The following is a 15,778-nucleotide window of genomic DNA, read 5'->3' as shown; positions in this document are numbered from 1 at the left end:
AGAAGACAGAAAATCACTACTCCTATTACATATATTGAGAAGTTCTTAAAAAACTTGCTGAAAAAGATTATTACCTCTTTTGCAAATTCTTGTCGTGATTTCATGTTGAGATTGCCACCAAGACCACGTAACAAGTTAATAATAAACTCTCCACGATCTGTACACCCATGAAGATGAGACAGTCCATTCATCACAGTTCCAACTAAACTTGTTTCTACCACAAAGTCATTCTGTAAATTGCAAGTTGTAAGTTGTAGTAGATGTAAATATATTCCTAAAAATAAATGTGATTTATTGCTAGCAGCCTATCACTCATTGCTCTTTGACACTTCCACAAACAATTAAAGATCTCAGCACTGAAGTTGTTCTACAAAATTCACTTAACAAGCAATTATTTTTAAGCATTGATTTGGAAGTTTTAATTCCAGACCAAGTATTGATGCATTTTAGGATAAGCAATCAGAACTTTCCTTATAGATTTTCAGAATCTATAAGAAATCAGCATAACTGTACACTGAAAACCCCTCTCCTGTACAGATTCTTTATGGATTTTGCCCTTCAGCACCAACGGGGATTTGCAGCCTCAGGATCAGTGTCATGGTTTTTCCTCTGCATCTCCCTGAAGATACTTTTAAAAGTCTAAAAAATCTCCATGGGTGAAAGAACCAAGAGAGGAAATAATATTAAAAACACAACACGACCATATACGTTCCCCAAGGGGAAGTAATGCAAGTCTCCCAAACACTAGCTCACTAGCCACAGCAGTGGGGATGTCTCCTAAATAATGTTTTGTGCATCACAAGCCATTTGTTCAATGCAAATGCAACTCCAGAAGCAGAAGTGGAGGTAGGGAAACATGTAGAATCCTTAAGAAAATCTAGCACATGCAAAACAATTATCTTGATGTAGACCCCAGAATCACAGAATTCAGATAATGTATAAGGTTTTGGACTATGCTTTTTTAATATTGTAATTACACATTACCTTTTGTCTATTAAAACATCTTTCAGTTAAGGTTTTGAGTAGAAACCTAAAGAGCTAAAGTTATATATTAAATCCAGGACAGATTAGTGGAAGCCATTAATATTTAGCATTCTGAACAATCAGACTACTTTTTTAGATATGCCTTTACCAATCATTTTAGGTTTCTAGCATTACATTTCTCCCCAGCCTTTTACAAGCTTCAGTCTACATTGTGCATCTTTTCAAATTTTAGGGTTGGTTGTTTGGGGTTTTTTTGTTATAGACAATAACTTATATCTAGAAAAACAATTTCTTTACTTTTCCATTTTTTAGTTTAGACATTTGTACCTTTCAGATCTTTGAAAACATATAGAAAAATGTCTGGTATGGAACATTAGAGACAGATCTCAAGTTTCATAGAAATATATGCAGTTAATTAATTAAAACTCTATTAAATGTTTCAAAAATTTCAGTACAGCAATTAGGTTTTGGAAATTGATTAGAATAGTTCCAGTATTAATCTTATTAAGAAAACAGCTATCAAAAAAGCACTGAGGTTTGTTGTTTGGGTTTTTTTACTTAAAATTTAAAAATATTAATAATCTCTTCAGTGTTACACTAGAAAAATGGATTGCTAACAGAAGCTGAAATTTGATTAAATATTCAGTTACTAACCTTCTTCACAACCCAGTTTAAAGCCTTTTCAAAACAGTCCCCAATCCAGTTTTCAAGGTTGTATCTGCATTTTTCAGGCTGACTTCTTAGCCAAGATTTTATCAGAGAATTAAGATCTGTATCTTCATCACTAAGTCAAAACAAAACAAGATTCAGACAAATACAAGGCATCCACATCTGCACATAGACAGGTTCAAAGGAACAACAAAATTCCACGAAAAGTTCAGGAAAATACCTTAGCAAGAATTTCTAACCAATATTTGGGCTCTCTAAGGGTCAAACACAGACAAAGAATCCACCATGTCTTTTTCAAAAAATCTGATATATATTAGCCAAAAGATTATAATATGACAGAGCAGAGGGGACATGCAACCTAAAGCAAACTTCCCTAGTGATTTGTTTTCTAAGTGTAAGCAAGTAATTAAATTGCTCCATCTACTTCAGACTACCTTTCAAGAAAAGTAAGTACATTTGCTTACTTTAAAAGTACATAATACTCCTGTGACTTACCTCAGAAAGATCATTCCCATTCGAGATATTGTAGCAGGAGAGGCACAGCTAAGGTCATGGGTTTCAAATATAAAATTGACATTTGAGCCAAATTGAATTCTTTCTCCACTGGGCATAGTCAACAATCTGTTGTCATCCAAAACGGAATTCAAAGATTCAATCCATTCAGGATCAATATCACCATCACAAATTATCCATGAAGTAACATCTATTTCCAGACACAAAAATAAAATATCAAATCCTAGAAAAACACTGAGAACATCGTCTCTTGCTATTTTAACACTAGTTAATACTCTTCCTTCATTATAACTTAAACGTAAGTTCTATGAAGATATTCCTTACATGCTTTACCTGCTGCTCTTTTTGCTTTCTTATCATAAAATTTGGAATGTATATATCAGTGTTCTTGAATATGATTGTCACCAAAAGTTTTTCTTACCTTACGCTGTCCACAAACAATAACATAATATAAAAATGTATCTCAAAATCAACAATTTCAGTAATTTAAGCATAATGATGTATAACTCCCTCACAGACATACCTCGAGGCTCTCGTACCACCTGTCGAGCACTATTTGTAAGCACACCATCAGACCATTCTCTGGTATCCATGTCAATATGGCCTAGTAACTGATGTCGAGGCATAGCTTTAGGATTCATAGTATACTGTTTCACTACTTTCCCAGTTTTACCAAGTGCTGTCTTTAACATCCGCCAGAGCGTTGATTTACCTCCACCACTTGGACCTACAATAACTACACCCATTCTTTGACGTAATTGTTCATATAATTCCAAAGCCTTCTTGATCTAGATAATAAAAGAGATAATGGCTATGTGAAGTTGCAAAGCAAAAAAAATCAATCATGTTTTTTTAATGTTTTTCCAATTTACTTTACATGCAGTCATTTTGTTTCTAGAGTTTTATTTTTTTAAACACTACACTAGATATTTGCTTAAGTCATTAAAGTTATGATACTAAAGAATATCAAGAAATTTAATTTTGCATGTTAGAAGCCTTTCACTAAATTACTGATACAAAAATATTAGCCCCCTTTAAGCACATTTTTAATGAGAAATTAATGAAAATTTAGTCACAAAAGTTTATCCAGCTCTACATTAAATAAATATGAGAGACAAAATTGACTGATAAAAACAAGTTTTCACATGTTTAATTCTTTCACTGTCCAAAACATTCATTGGTGTTTGTACCTGGCTTGAACGAAACTGTGTCACATGTTCACATCTTAATTTTCCTTGCACTATTTTTCTTTCAGTTATACAACTGATCTACCATTCTTCAAACACACACATCTGTTTTTTATATACATGCAATTAGAATCTAACTATCAGTTATTCTTGCTTTTTTATAAAAGATTTGTTTCAAAAGTAAACTGAAATGAGTCAAATGAATGCAATATTAATCAGGTCTAAATCAGACTAACTCATATATCTTTTGTTGCTGTAGTTGATGTTTACCTGGGTGCTTATAATTTCCAAGTTTGCTTCTTCAAAGACTTGTTGTAAAGCTGTAGTTAACTCAGCATACTCTACATCTTTAAAGTCAATGCCAGGAAATACATCTTTAACCAGTGCATCAAAACGGGCGCAGTCCGCAAAGGTAAGCTTTGACATGGTATTAAGCCGCAAAGCTTGAACCACCATGTGACTTTCATTAACTGGAAATAAAAGCAAAGAAGTCAGATCAATTTTAAGCCGTTTGATGGGATTTTTTTTCCATGGAATGTATCAGCACTTGAGCCCATACTGCTAAGACACTGAAGGTGGAATCAGGGAGCAGACTATATTCTAGTTCATGTACTGCTCTACTTGGAAGCTAGACGAGTGCCTTACTATAAGTATCACATATGTTTACAAATGCATTCTATACAGATATGAGATGGTTATGATGCTGGCCAGATAGTGCATAATAACCTATACATTAAAGTGGGCTGAAGAGTAGCAGTGCACAATATCTTACTTGTTAAAGGCACTCATAAAAGAAATTAAGGACCCGGATTCTAGACCTTAACTGTCAGAGGCGGAGTTGAAGTCCCATCTCAAGTGCATCCTAATTAGCTAAGAATATTCCAGAAGTCAACACTCCACAACTCCTCTTGAATCTGAATTACCATGCAAATGTAAGTGTTTTGGGACCAGAATGAAAACAGCCACAAGAAAGCCTTACTCTGCCAGAAAAATAAAGATGCTCATAATGGGAAAGGCACAGGGAAATTTGGAAAAAGTTCAAGGATTTTAGTCCTGAACAATGTCTTAAATGCAAATGCTTCTACAGACAAATTTTTTAAACACCATGATAAATGATTAAGAGGAAATACATTGACATTGAGGAACCTGATTTAGAATGGTTGAACTGCTTTACTAAAAGAAGCAATATACAGTTTAAGCAACATTTAAGAACACAGCCAATACACCAAAGGATTTTGATTCAAGACAAGCAAAATAAAATCCAGGCAAACGTAAGGGAACAGGAAACCATATTTGTTGGGAATATCTTGAACTTCCCAAGCTAAGAGATTAAAAAAATAAAACCAAAAAACATCACACACACAAAGAAAAAATGGGTTTAAAACATAGGTAAATCCATCCACCATGCCTTTCACAGGGTTATTGAAAAATATATTTTAAACCAGACCACACAAATTTCAGCAAATTTCACATATCTAAATATGAAGCTAAAATGGCATAGCAAGAAACAGTGATACTAATGTGCCCTAAAACACAGCACTGGTAATCCTTCTTTGGCAAATCCAAACTCAAGTCACTAACAAATTCTTTAAAGTTGTTATGCCAAGATTTGTAAACCAAGCCTGTCTCTAAAAACTTTCAGATATATGCTATTTAAGTGAGCAAGAAGCAGCAGTATCCTAAAGATGTAAAACGCTCATTCATCCCACACTTTTAATTCCTACTCGTTTACCATCTAAACAACAATTTCAAAAATCTTGAAAAAAATAGTGACCCAGTCTAGTCCAATACATTTCTATCATTTCTACCTGTCCTCATATTTGTCTCTGTCTACCAATCTGAATCTAATGCCATGTGACAATTTTAGCAAACCTCAAATAGAATCAAAATGATCTGATCTCTCATGAATAATGACAGCATCAAAGGATCAACTTTCCTGCCCTAAGCCAAGTGAAAACAAAGAATCTTTGAGAACCCCTCAAACCCAACCCAAAATAAAGCCCTATATCTATATTCTTGTCATATAAAAGCTCAATCTAGAATATGACAACAGTCTTTTGTGATCTTTCACAGGTACTTTTTTCTTTTCTAAATTGCCTCCAGATACAAGCCATAGCTTCTTGAAATTCCAGCGAACAAGAAAGCTGTAATGAATGATACCTGTACGATATGCTAAACAATCAGAAGTTTAGCATGGTTAACCTTACTTTCTTGCTTTGCTTCACTTTTCTTCAGCTGATGAAGAAGACTGCCACAGCCTCTCAAAACAGTCTTCAATGCTCGTAAACCCCAATCATAGTGCTGCTGTGGTGTCAGAAGCTCCCTAAATTAAAAACAGCAATACTGTAATAAGCTTTAGGCAACAGCACCTGAAGTTTTTGTTTGGTGAATGAATACGCTCATAATATAGTTTTGGACAAAAGAGAAACTGGCGAGTAGCACCATCTGAAATTCATTTGAAAGATATAAGCAATGACACTCTGAAATTTTCAGAGGGAGTATACTCAATAGGCAATGTATTTATTATTGCCCCTAACAGCATTAATTACAACCTCTGAACTTTGTTCTTCCTAATATGCATACTTATAACCAAAAAGCCGTTTGAGTCTAAATTCAACACAATCCTTGTGAGTATTCATATACTCACATTCATATTTAGTAAGTGTGATGGGGGGCAATACTTTGCCACCTTGAGATTATAACTGCATTCCAGGTATTTTCACACCTGAACCTCCCAATATATTCCAATATTTTTATTTTATAATTTAAATTAGTATCTACAGAGATTTAAGAGCTGTATTGAATGTAAAATTTTGGATGACTGAGTACCGGCAGTTTCATGTCTAGTTTTGTTTCCAACACATAGCTTTCTGCAATACCCAAATCATAAAATATTATAGAAAAATAACAAAAAGTATGCATAAATTGTATCCCTACAGTCATGCTTTGGCATGGACTAGACGGAGAAGAAACAAGATGGCAGTGAGATAAATAAAAAGATCAATGCTGAAATAAAAGCAGGAGGGGAGAGAATTACAAAGGTAACATGACAAGGGGGACAAAAAAAAATAAGCAAGCTCACCTTGCCAGACTGAAAATAGCCACTAATTTTCTACCAAGTATTTTGGCATCCTTAAAGCCTTCTGAATACAAAATCACTTCTGCAATAAGTTCGTTGTCTGGATGAGTCATAGCAACTGGCCTGAAAAGTTGTTTGAGGTTATCAGGAAGCTTTTGTCTTCCTCCATAACCTTTTCCAGCAGGATTCAGAGTGATAAAAATTCCAGAATTATGATCCATTTCAACCTAGCATTAGAAGTGCATTGTAATAGTATATTGTCATATGAAGCAGTATTGAGAAAAGTGGGGTAGACTATGTTTAGTTACAGTAGTCAAGTTTTTAAGCTTGACGCAGTCATTTATGGAGTATTTTATAGGAAAAAAATAAGTAAGTTTTGCTGTACCTTTTTGCCAAGCATCTCACATACAGGACTATGATTCTTCAATGCATGTTGAATTGTCTGAATCTGCATGGATACTGCAGACAATACAGCTTCCTCAAGTCTATTGAATTCATCAAAACAGCCCCAGGCACCACACTTCACTAGGCCCACAAATATGCGCCCCATCGACTGCACATCAATGCCCTTAAAGTTAAAAAGAATACTATCAAAATAAGAAAATAATAAAAGACTGCCTTCCCATCTATTAAAAAACATGCCATTGGAAAGAGCCATAAATTCTAATGGAAATTGACAAATTATCAAAAGTATTTCCAGAATATAAAATTGTTTTATGATATGTGAGCATAGACATCCAATTCCTGAATTATACAGAAACATTCACCTCATCACAATTAAAGACTAATACTTGTCTTCCAAGAAGTCCACCCAAGGCCTTTACTGATTCTGTCTTTCCAGTTCCAGCTGGACCATAGGGATTTCCTCCAAGGCCCATCTTCATAGCCTGAGTAAGAGTTAGGTAACACTTATCTGTCAAAGGTGTATAAACAAGTCTAGGGGAATTACCCTGCAGAAACAAAAAAAAATTATATTGATTGGTAGACAGAAATCATTGATGATGTAATTTCATTAATTTCATTCAGAAGTCATTAACTTGAAAATATAACACAATGGTCAAGATTACTGTTTTATTAAGTCTACGCATTTGTTTACAGCTATGAAGTTTTCCTGATTTTATAATCAAGTTTCAAAGCATTGTGCAATTTTTTTTAAAATTACAGAAAAGGGGACAACATAGATGAAACTGCACTCTCATATAAAAAAGTAGAAAATATTTATGTGATGTTACTGCTTTCCATCTAACTTACATTTACCCCATCAATATCACAAGAATGAAAACAACTACCCTAACTTTTAGCATTTTCTGTGAAACAGCATTCTAAGGACACAAGAAACTTGAAAAAAATGGTAACAGTTGGGAGGCAACCAGCATCATGTATGAAATGGGAAAGTGTTTGACACATTTATGAAAGCCACCATGTAGAAATTAAAGATACCACACCTGATATTCGTATGTATACTGGAGTTCAGCATCTACCATCTGAATGTAACATTTTTGGTCTTTCATATAAAATCTCAGCTGCTTCTTCCAAGCCCAGTCTTCAGCATTGTGAACCTGAGCTTGATTCAGTTGCTTCACCACATCAATGTTATGAATGATATCAAGAATCAAAGCTTTAAGCTTGAGCTCAAGGATTCCTGATTCTGCAAATAACCACACACACCCCCCAAAAAAAAAAAAAGAAACAAAAACAAAACACAACAGTGTAGTAAGGTACATTACCCATTTTCAAGTTCATTGTGCTGCTTTCTATTTACCAGCAGACTTTATTCAGATCACATTTCAATTAAGTATAGAAATATTTACTATCTAAAGCAAGCAGCATAAAATGAGATCCTGACAGAGAATGTGAATCATATGTAAATTCAGTCCATTAGAACTGATTTTGTCTGCCTCTACAGTCAACAGAGAGATAGAGGTTTTTCTGGAAAGCATTTTATTCCAGGAGTATTTACAGCTATGTCGACTTCAGTACTTAGCGCGGGACAATCTGTTAATTGATCTGCTAAGGATCTGAAAAACATACTATGCGCTCTCTGGAAATTTTACTCAAGACTAATTAGGGCGATGTGCAATTAATGTTCATTAGCAGATTGAGTGCATTAGGTGTACTCTGAGAACATATTGTTTAATCTAGTTCAATTTGAAAGAAATCCAGTTTATGTGCTATAGTATACCATTCCACGATGGGAATTAAACCAAAGCAAGTGGGGATAATCAGGCAACTCCCTTCAAAAATTACACTTATTACCCAAATGAAAAAGTTACTGTGGAATGAACACTTTTCTATATCTGATGACATTTCTCCAATGGCTACATAAAGAGCACAGAAAGGGAGCTTTGATAAAGAACAACACTAACAGACTGCTGAAGGTAGGTGATACGAAACTTATTCCTAATTAATATATCAGATGTTAACAGTTCATAAATTCTAAAGTAGAATTTAATACAGTAAGCAGCTATATAAATGTGGTAGAAGATTGTCAACTACATGTCAAATTTAGTCTTTTTATACACATAGGGTAAGGGCCATCTCACCTAACCTACGCTACAGAATTTCACATCTTAGGTAGTCAATTCAAAGCCCCCCTTCTGGTCAAAACAGAGGAATAAGCACTCAAAGGCATAACTATTCTGACCCAGTTGGACTACGTAGGATTCAGAACAATCATGTCTTGAGAATAACTAGTTTATTGGTTTTGCTACAGAAGTACTCAAGAATTATTAGTTCAACTGCAGGTGTATACATCTAAGATAGAAAAAGAATCACATACAGAATATAGGCATGACATAATGTACCTCAACTGCTGTTTGGCCATTTCCTGTGAAACATAACACTAGTGCACAGTTCAGTAGCTCAGGACCAGTTATTAGCAAATAAATAAACCAAAAAAATATTAGAAGATATTAAAAAATAATTAAATATGTTTTAAAATATGTAAGTGCTCCAAGACAATTTTTAATTAAATAAAAATCCATTGTACAATCTGAAATAGTAAATACACTAATCTTGGCAGTAATAGGTGGGTAACACTATGTAACAACTTCATGAACTCAAACCGGGACAGATTTATATAATATCCTGTTTAAACAGGGTTCAATACTACACAACTACATAGTCATTATGAAGAATTACATATTAATTATAATTTTTATACCTGTACTCCCAGAATCTTCCATACGACTATCAATACTAGTATAATGTTCCAGTTTAGCCATGAGTTCTAATTCTAACTGTTGCAGATTATGGTCTTTAATAGCACTTTCAACATCTTCAGTGAACTTAATTTGTTCTGCTAAGGAAAGAATCTTTAGAAGAAAAAGTTCAAATTACATTTTATAAATACAGAAGACATAAAGAAAAGAAGGTTTTCAATTAATTTGTAATTTCTTATTATGTTTGATATTTAAAATATATTACTGTATCTTTTTTATACAAAGCCACATATTTGCTACGCTTTTACGAACAAATGTAGCCACCTTAAAATCTGACAAAATTTCGCAAAAACTTGCAATGTAATACAGCAAACGCTTTAGTTGTTCTACAGCATGTCATAACAAAACTTCTAAAGCACCTTTTCCCATTAAATGATATGTCAGATGAAAACTACCATACTGTAGGCATCCTGAGCCCATACTCAACAGGCTCAGGAAAACCTCTGCCTTTTTGCGTCACTGATCTGCTAATACAGTATTTTGCATTCAGGTTTCTAACAGTCCACTTATGTTCTAATTACTTTACGTTCACTAGAAAAGCCCTGTCTAAGCTATGAAGGTTTAGTCAAACTTGGAACTGCAAAGATCAGTAACAAAAAAATTCCACCAATTATGCCAGTCTGAAGATTTGTAACAGTAACTACACTCTGGTGGAAGGAAAGAGTAACCCACAGTCCTGTGCGGGAGTGACAGGATCACTGAGCAAAGGGCACGAGGTGATGCGACAGGAAGGGACCACAAAAAACAACAACATCGTGCTTAAGCAGGGTCACCTCCAGCACTTGCACAGCAGCAAGGAAGCACCTGCAAGGCACCACTATGGACAAATTCCCCAGACCCTCTCCAGAAACTCAACATGCTGGGGTGCCTCTCTGAAGTGCCTGTACACTAGTGCAAGCACTACGGGTAATAAACATAATGAATTGGAGATCTGTGTGCAGCTGGGGTGGCTCCCGTGACTGCAGTGCTGCTGTGGAGAGATACAGGCATGTTAGGAAGAACAGGCAGGGAAGATGAGGAGGGGGAGTTGCACTTTACATAGAAGAGCAGCTGGAGTGCATGGAGCTCTGCCTAGGGATGGATAAGGAGCCAGTTGAGAGCTTACAGGTTAGGATTAAAGAGAGGACAGGTCAAGGTGCCATTATAGTGGGTGCCTCTTTCGGGCCATCTGACTAAGAAGAACGAGTGGATCAGGCCCTCTTGACAGATAGGAGCAGCCTCACATTCACTGGGTCCTGGGTCCCCACAGGGGACTTCCACCACTCCAATAATATCTGGAAGGGCAACACAGCAGGACATAAGCAATCCAGGATGTTCCTGGAGTCCATGTATGACAACCTGCTCTTCCAAGTGACAGAGGAGCCAACGAGGACACGTGTTTTATTGGACACAGTCCCGCGAAGGCTCACAAAGCTGATTAAGGGACTGAAGCATCTCTCCTGTGAGAACAGGCTAAGAGAGCTGGGACTGTTCAGCCTAGAGAAGGCCCAGGAGGGCATCTTATCACTTTCTACAAAATTCTGAAGAGGTGGTGCTAGGAAGACAGAGCCAGGCTCTTTTTGGAGATGCCCAGGACAAGAGGCAAAGGGCATAAACTGAAACAAAGGAGGCTCTGTCTGAACATCAGGAAACACTTTTGTACTGTGAGAGCGACCGAGCACTGGAACAGGCTGCCCAGGGAGGCGGTGGAGTCTCCATTCCTGGCAAGATTCAAAAGCTGTCCAGACATGGCCCTAGGAGAACCAGCTACAGGCAGACCTGCTTGAGCAGGGGTGTTGGACTAGATGACCCCTAGAGGTCTCCTCCCACCACAACTATTCATTTTGTGATTCTGTGTGATTCTCTGTGCTACTGGTCAAAATTGCGTAAAAGAATTTCATGTTCATGACTGTTTCTGCTTATACAGCTAAACTTTACAAACTATATTTTAATCAGATTCAAAAAGGGCTTTTTTATGTTACTAAGTCTTAGCAGCCCTGCATGTAACATTCACTAAGATCAAGATTTATATAAAATTCAATAAATAGATGAATGTTAAGTCAGGTGCCATGTAAAAGACTTGAGTATTTAAAATGTTTACAAAACAATTATAAGAACACCTATTTTTAAGAATTTCTCTATACTATAAACGAATAAAATGGATTTGTTTGGGTTATTTTCTTCCAAATCCATAGGTATACTTCTTTATGAGACTTCAAATAATAACTTATTTGTTAAATCTAGGACTACACAGTGACATTACTGGATTGACTACTACCTGGGAAGGAAAGAGTGATGGATCAATTGAACCTTGTGATTTTTTTCCAGCATCAACACAGTCAATTAACATTTTTTTCAGGGTCTCCTTCATCTCCAAAGCCAAACTGTTTAGCCACACCTGACAAAGAGATGAGAAAACCTCAAAAGTTACAGTACAAAATAATTTCTCAAAGATACTTGAACATACTTGGATGTGATTTTCCTACCTCTACATCATTTGACAGAAGAACTTTATTTCTAAGTGGCACAGTTTCTCCTTCTACAGACTTCATGGCAACTATGTATTTAAATTCTTCATCAAAGTTCACGCTATTAATGCCTATTAATCAGAAAATGTCAATGAAGTTACATATTGTTAAACTCAAACATTAATTCTTTAGTGTCTAGTAGTGGAAAGAAAAAAAGTCTGCAACATATTACTTAGCTTTGAAGAACCCAATTTCTAAATAAGTACATTACACAAATGAAGATTAATAGATTACCAGCAAAAAGCTTCTTCAGATGAGACTGGATAACCATAGGATTTGTCGACTGTCCTAAAATTTCTAGTAAGTCATCATCTCCAATGAAATAAAGTCTTGGAAATGCTGAGCGTTTTTCCTATATAAAAAAAATAAATAAATCAGTTTTGTTGATTTAAATTCAAACTTACTTCCTTTCTTTTTAGAAAACTATATTAATGTCAACTGTACCTCCAAAAACTCATTCAAAGATCTCTGACATCTCTGAAGCTGGTCAAGTATAGTAGTTAAGGTACTTCTTATTCCTGTCCGGGCATTCAGTGACGTTATCCTATTGTCACTCTTGATATCCAACATAATGGATCTTGACAGAAAAAATATGGAATCATTCATAAAAAAAAACTACAATTGTAATCTGAGTATGATATACAAGTAGTTACGTAAATAAAAATTAAAGGACAGGGAAGTCATATAAATAACTGATATATAACTTTCAGTTTTCAGTATTAATGATGAAACATTTCAGAATTTGTATCAATGTCTCTCCAATGTAATTTTATAACAACTGTTTGATAAAATTTCTCTACCCAAAACCAAGACAATGCCATTCTTTACTTTTATTTCCTTTTAAGAAGTTATTTTAACTGAAATTAAGACAGATAATGGTACATATCTTTCTACAGTTCAAAAAACCCATCCTTTTTTATCTCCTTGACTTGTTTGAATCAAATAAACTATCTAATTCTCCCAAAAGTCCATCTGTGCACCTTCTTAGTGAACAAAGTGCTTGTCTTCAACAAGAAATGATTCTTGAAAACACAATTTCATCACCTCAGCTTCTGTTGACAAGATTGATCTTGTGTTTGCCTGCCTTGTGATCTTTGACATTTCATGTGATTCACATGTACTCCATAAAATACCCCTTATTCACATGTACTCCATTAAATGAAACCTACATTACCACCTTTATTCAGACATATGTCACTGCCACACATCTCTGTCTATTGAATTTCTGCTGCTGACCTTCATCATACTTAAATTGTTCCATACATTTTCACCCTGAAGAATGTTCTAGCTTATATGGCTCAAAGCTATTACAAAAAATAAGTCGCATTCCATAACACTAACCTAAAGTCTTCATCAACCCTGTTAAAACGAGCCTGTTCTTTGGGCAGAGCTCCACGACCAAATATTGGTTCCAAGTAGACCCATTTCCTCTGAATTTGGTTTAAATTCTGCAGATACTCATCCAACTCAGCTAGCTTTTTCTCCCAGATGGACACTTTATCTTCAAAACCTTTGTAATAGGGAGAGTCCTTGAGGGACTGTAGAAGACAGCGATGATCTCCAACTTGGTTGACTATGTCCTTCCAGTCTTTAATAAGCCTGTGTGTCTTGCCCTGGCTGTCTTCATAATCTGTTAATGTAAAGACAGCTCCAACTCCCCAGAGTTCAAGCTCACGTAATGCTTCTCTGATTGTGACTTCACCTTGGGCCTGACAATTCAAATCCTATTTAAAAACATAAATAGATTTAACTTGAAACTACAGAGCTTGCAATAAAATTTCCATTCAAAAATATGACATAAATTCTATTTCTATAGTGATAAAAATATAAAAATGCATTCAGAACAAAACATACTACAAAAAATACACCACAAAATAAAATATAGTACCTTTATTTTAAATGATTCATACCTTAAGTTCCATTGCTTTTTCTATAATGGCATCTGACACTTTTAGCAGATCTCCAAATAACAAACCCTCAAGTGTAGTGCCTCGGGGAAGACCCAGAAGACGAAAGAGATCCAGCCAATGGTCTGAAGAAAGATGTTCTCCTCTAATATATTTTAGGAGTGGGATTATCATCTATAGGAAAAACGCATATGTGAATCCATCTAGTCTTTATGAAAACTGTACTGTTTGAGCATAGAGCGACATGCTATTCAAACAAAACAAAAATTTACATTCTTAAACTACAGCACGTATTTTTCAATGGCTGCATTTAATATTTAGGAATATAACTCTGAGGAAAATTCTTTGCTAAATGTGTGTCTGTGTAAACTGTAATGACCCTCCTGTTCACTGTAAGGAACTAAAAGGTTCTCAGTAGTGAAATGTTCCAAACAGTATCAGAAGATATTTTGTTAAATCATAACTGATTTTATTACAAGAATTGAACAATGAGTTACAGAATGAAGTATATTACCCAGTAATACCAAAATATTTTTTGTTTTGTACCGTTCTTTGTAGCTAGCATCTTACTTTATATTTGTCCACTTCTTTTTGCAACTTTACTGTCATTACAGTATGTTCTTCCATCTTCCTTATTTTGTCATGCCAGTTAAACAAAAATTCTTCAAATAGGTATGTTTTACTCCTACATGAAAATCAAATATAAAAAGGTCACAATAACACAGTACTACAACCTCACATATACGTTGATGAAAAATAAAATAATAAAATCATACCTAAAAGTAATCCAGTCTTCTTTGGCTTTTTCCTGAAAACCTTGATGAAACTCTTCATACAATGCCCAGACTTCTGCACAACTCTTAATATCCTGACGTACAACTTCAGACAATGAGAAGTCAGGCTCTTCCAATTTAAAATGAAGGCATTCTTCACTGAATAAAAAGATCACTGTATTATACATTACATTATTATGCTTTTATGGTTTAAAAGATGTTATCACATGGAAATAATTATTTTTTTTAAGAAAAGCCATTAGTTTCATTAAAAAACATTACTGCCAAATGCTATTTCCTTATAGCATCCTTCTTGAATAGAAATAATAAAGGAATATGACAAATAACTCTCCTACACAGCAATCTTCTCCAATATTCATAACTATTTTCCATAAACTTTCATTTCTTTCTCATTTATGAGAAAAGTGCATTACTTTATGCCCCCAAAAACAAAACGTGAAAGAAAATATTTTTTAATTGATTGTTTCTTCCTGTTAGTGGAAAGAATATGCTGATTTTATTTACTATCATATTTAAGTGCCAAGCTAAGAATTTAAACAGAAAATTTTGTCCACTCAAGATTTACAATAAACTGAAAATAGGCACACAGAGCAAAAATCCTTTTCTTTTGCACAACAGTCCATCATAGGGAACACTTACTCAAGAAATGGCAGACCTCAGCTCTTGCCCTCTTAAGTTACAAGAGGATTGAAGTAATAACTCCCTCTTCTTGGACAAGTATTCTCAAACCTTCTGTTAGTGAGAATTTCAGAAGTGAGAATCAAGCCAAGCCCTTAGCGTACAGACTCCCTTTACATGAAAGTCTAAGAGATTTCTCCAGTTTTTCATTCCAAGAAATTATAGAAAAACTTCACTATAGAAATTCGTGTTACATAAAATCAATAAAAAGGACATGAAAAACATATAATATGAATAAA

The 15,778-nt window shown here is 34.9% G+C and overlaps 1 protein-coding gene across 2 annotated transcripts in view; it reads right to left on the bottom strand.

The window, feature by feature from the left end:
- The window catches only part of DYNC2H1 (dynein cytoplasmic 2 heavy chain 1), a 176,490-nt gene that overhangs the window by 136,662 nt on the left and 24,050 nt on the right, over positions 1-15,778 (bottom strand). For both annotated transcript variants that reach the window (XM_037375820.1, XM_037375819.1), the window contains exons 23-41: positions 14,844-14,999; positions 14,638-14,752; positions 14,071-14,241; positions 13,502-13,884; positions 12,605-12,737; positions 12,395-12,512; positions 12,119-12,231; positions 11,911-12,030; positions 9,596-9,746; positions 7,878-8,080; positions 7,200-7,382; positions 6,818-7,000; positions 6,436-6,659; positions 5,561-5,676; positions 3,624-3,823; positions 2,690-2,954; positions 2,149-2,356; positions 1,639-1,768; positions 75-230 (exon numbers count right to left, since the gene is read on the bottom strand). In XM_037375820.1, coding sequence (XP_037231717.1) covers positions 75-230; positions 1,639-1,768; positions 2,149-2,356; positions 2,690-2,954; positions 3,624-3,823; positions 5,561-5,676; positions 6,436-6,659; positions 6,818-7,000; positions 7,200-7,382; positions 7,878-8,080; positions 9,596-9,746; positions 11,911-12,030; positions 12,119-12,231; positions 12,395-12,512; positions 12,605-12,737; positions 13,502-13,884; positions 14,071-14,241; positions 14,638-14,752; positions 14,844-14,999 — 3,328 coding nt within the window. The remainder of the gene's footprint in view (positions 1-74; positions 231-1,638; positions 1,769-2,148; positions 2,357-2,689; positions 2,955-3,623; positions 3,824-5,560; positions 5,677-6,435; positions 6,660-6,817; positions 7,001-7,199; positions 7,383-7,877; positions 8,081-9,595; positions 9,747-11,910; positions 12,031-12,118; positions 12,232-12,394; positions 12,513-12,604; positions 12,738-13,501; positions 13,885-14,070; positions 14,242-14,637; positions 14,753-14,843; positions 15,000-15,778) is intronic.

This window comes from Falco rusticolus, chromosome 2 (genome assembly GCF_015220075.1).
Source record: "Falco rusticolus isolate bFalRus1 chromosome 2, bFalRus1.pri, whole genome shotgun sequence".
Classification (NCBI taxonomy): domain Eukaryota; kingdom Metazoa; phylum Chordata; class Aves; order Falconiformes; family Falconidae; genus Falco; species Falco rusticolus.
This window is presented reverse-complemented; position numbering and strand designations above follow the sequence as displayed.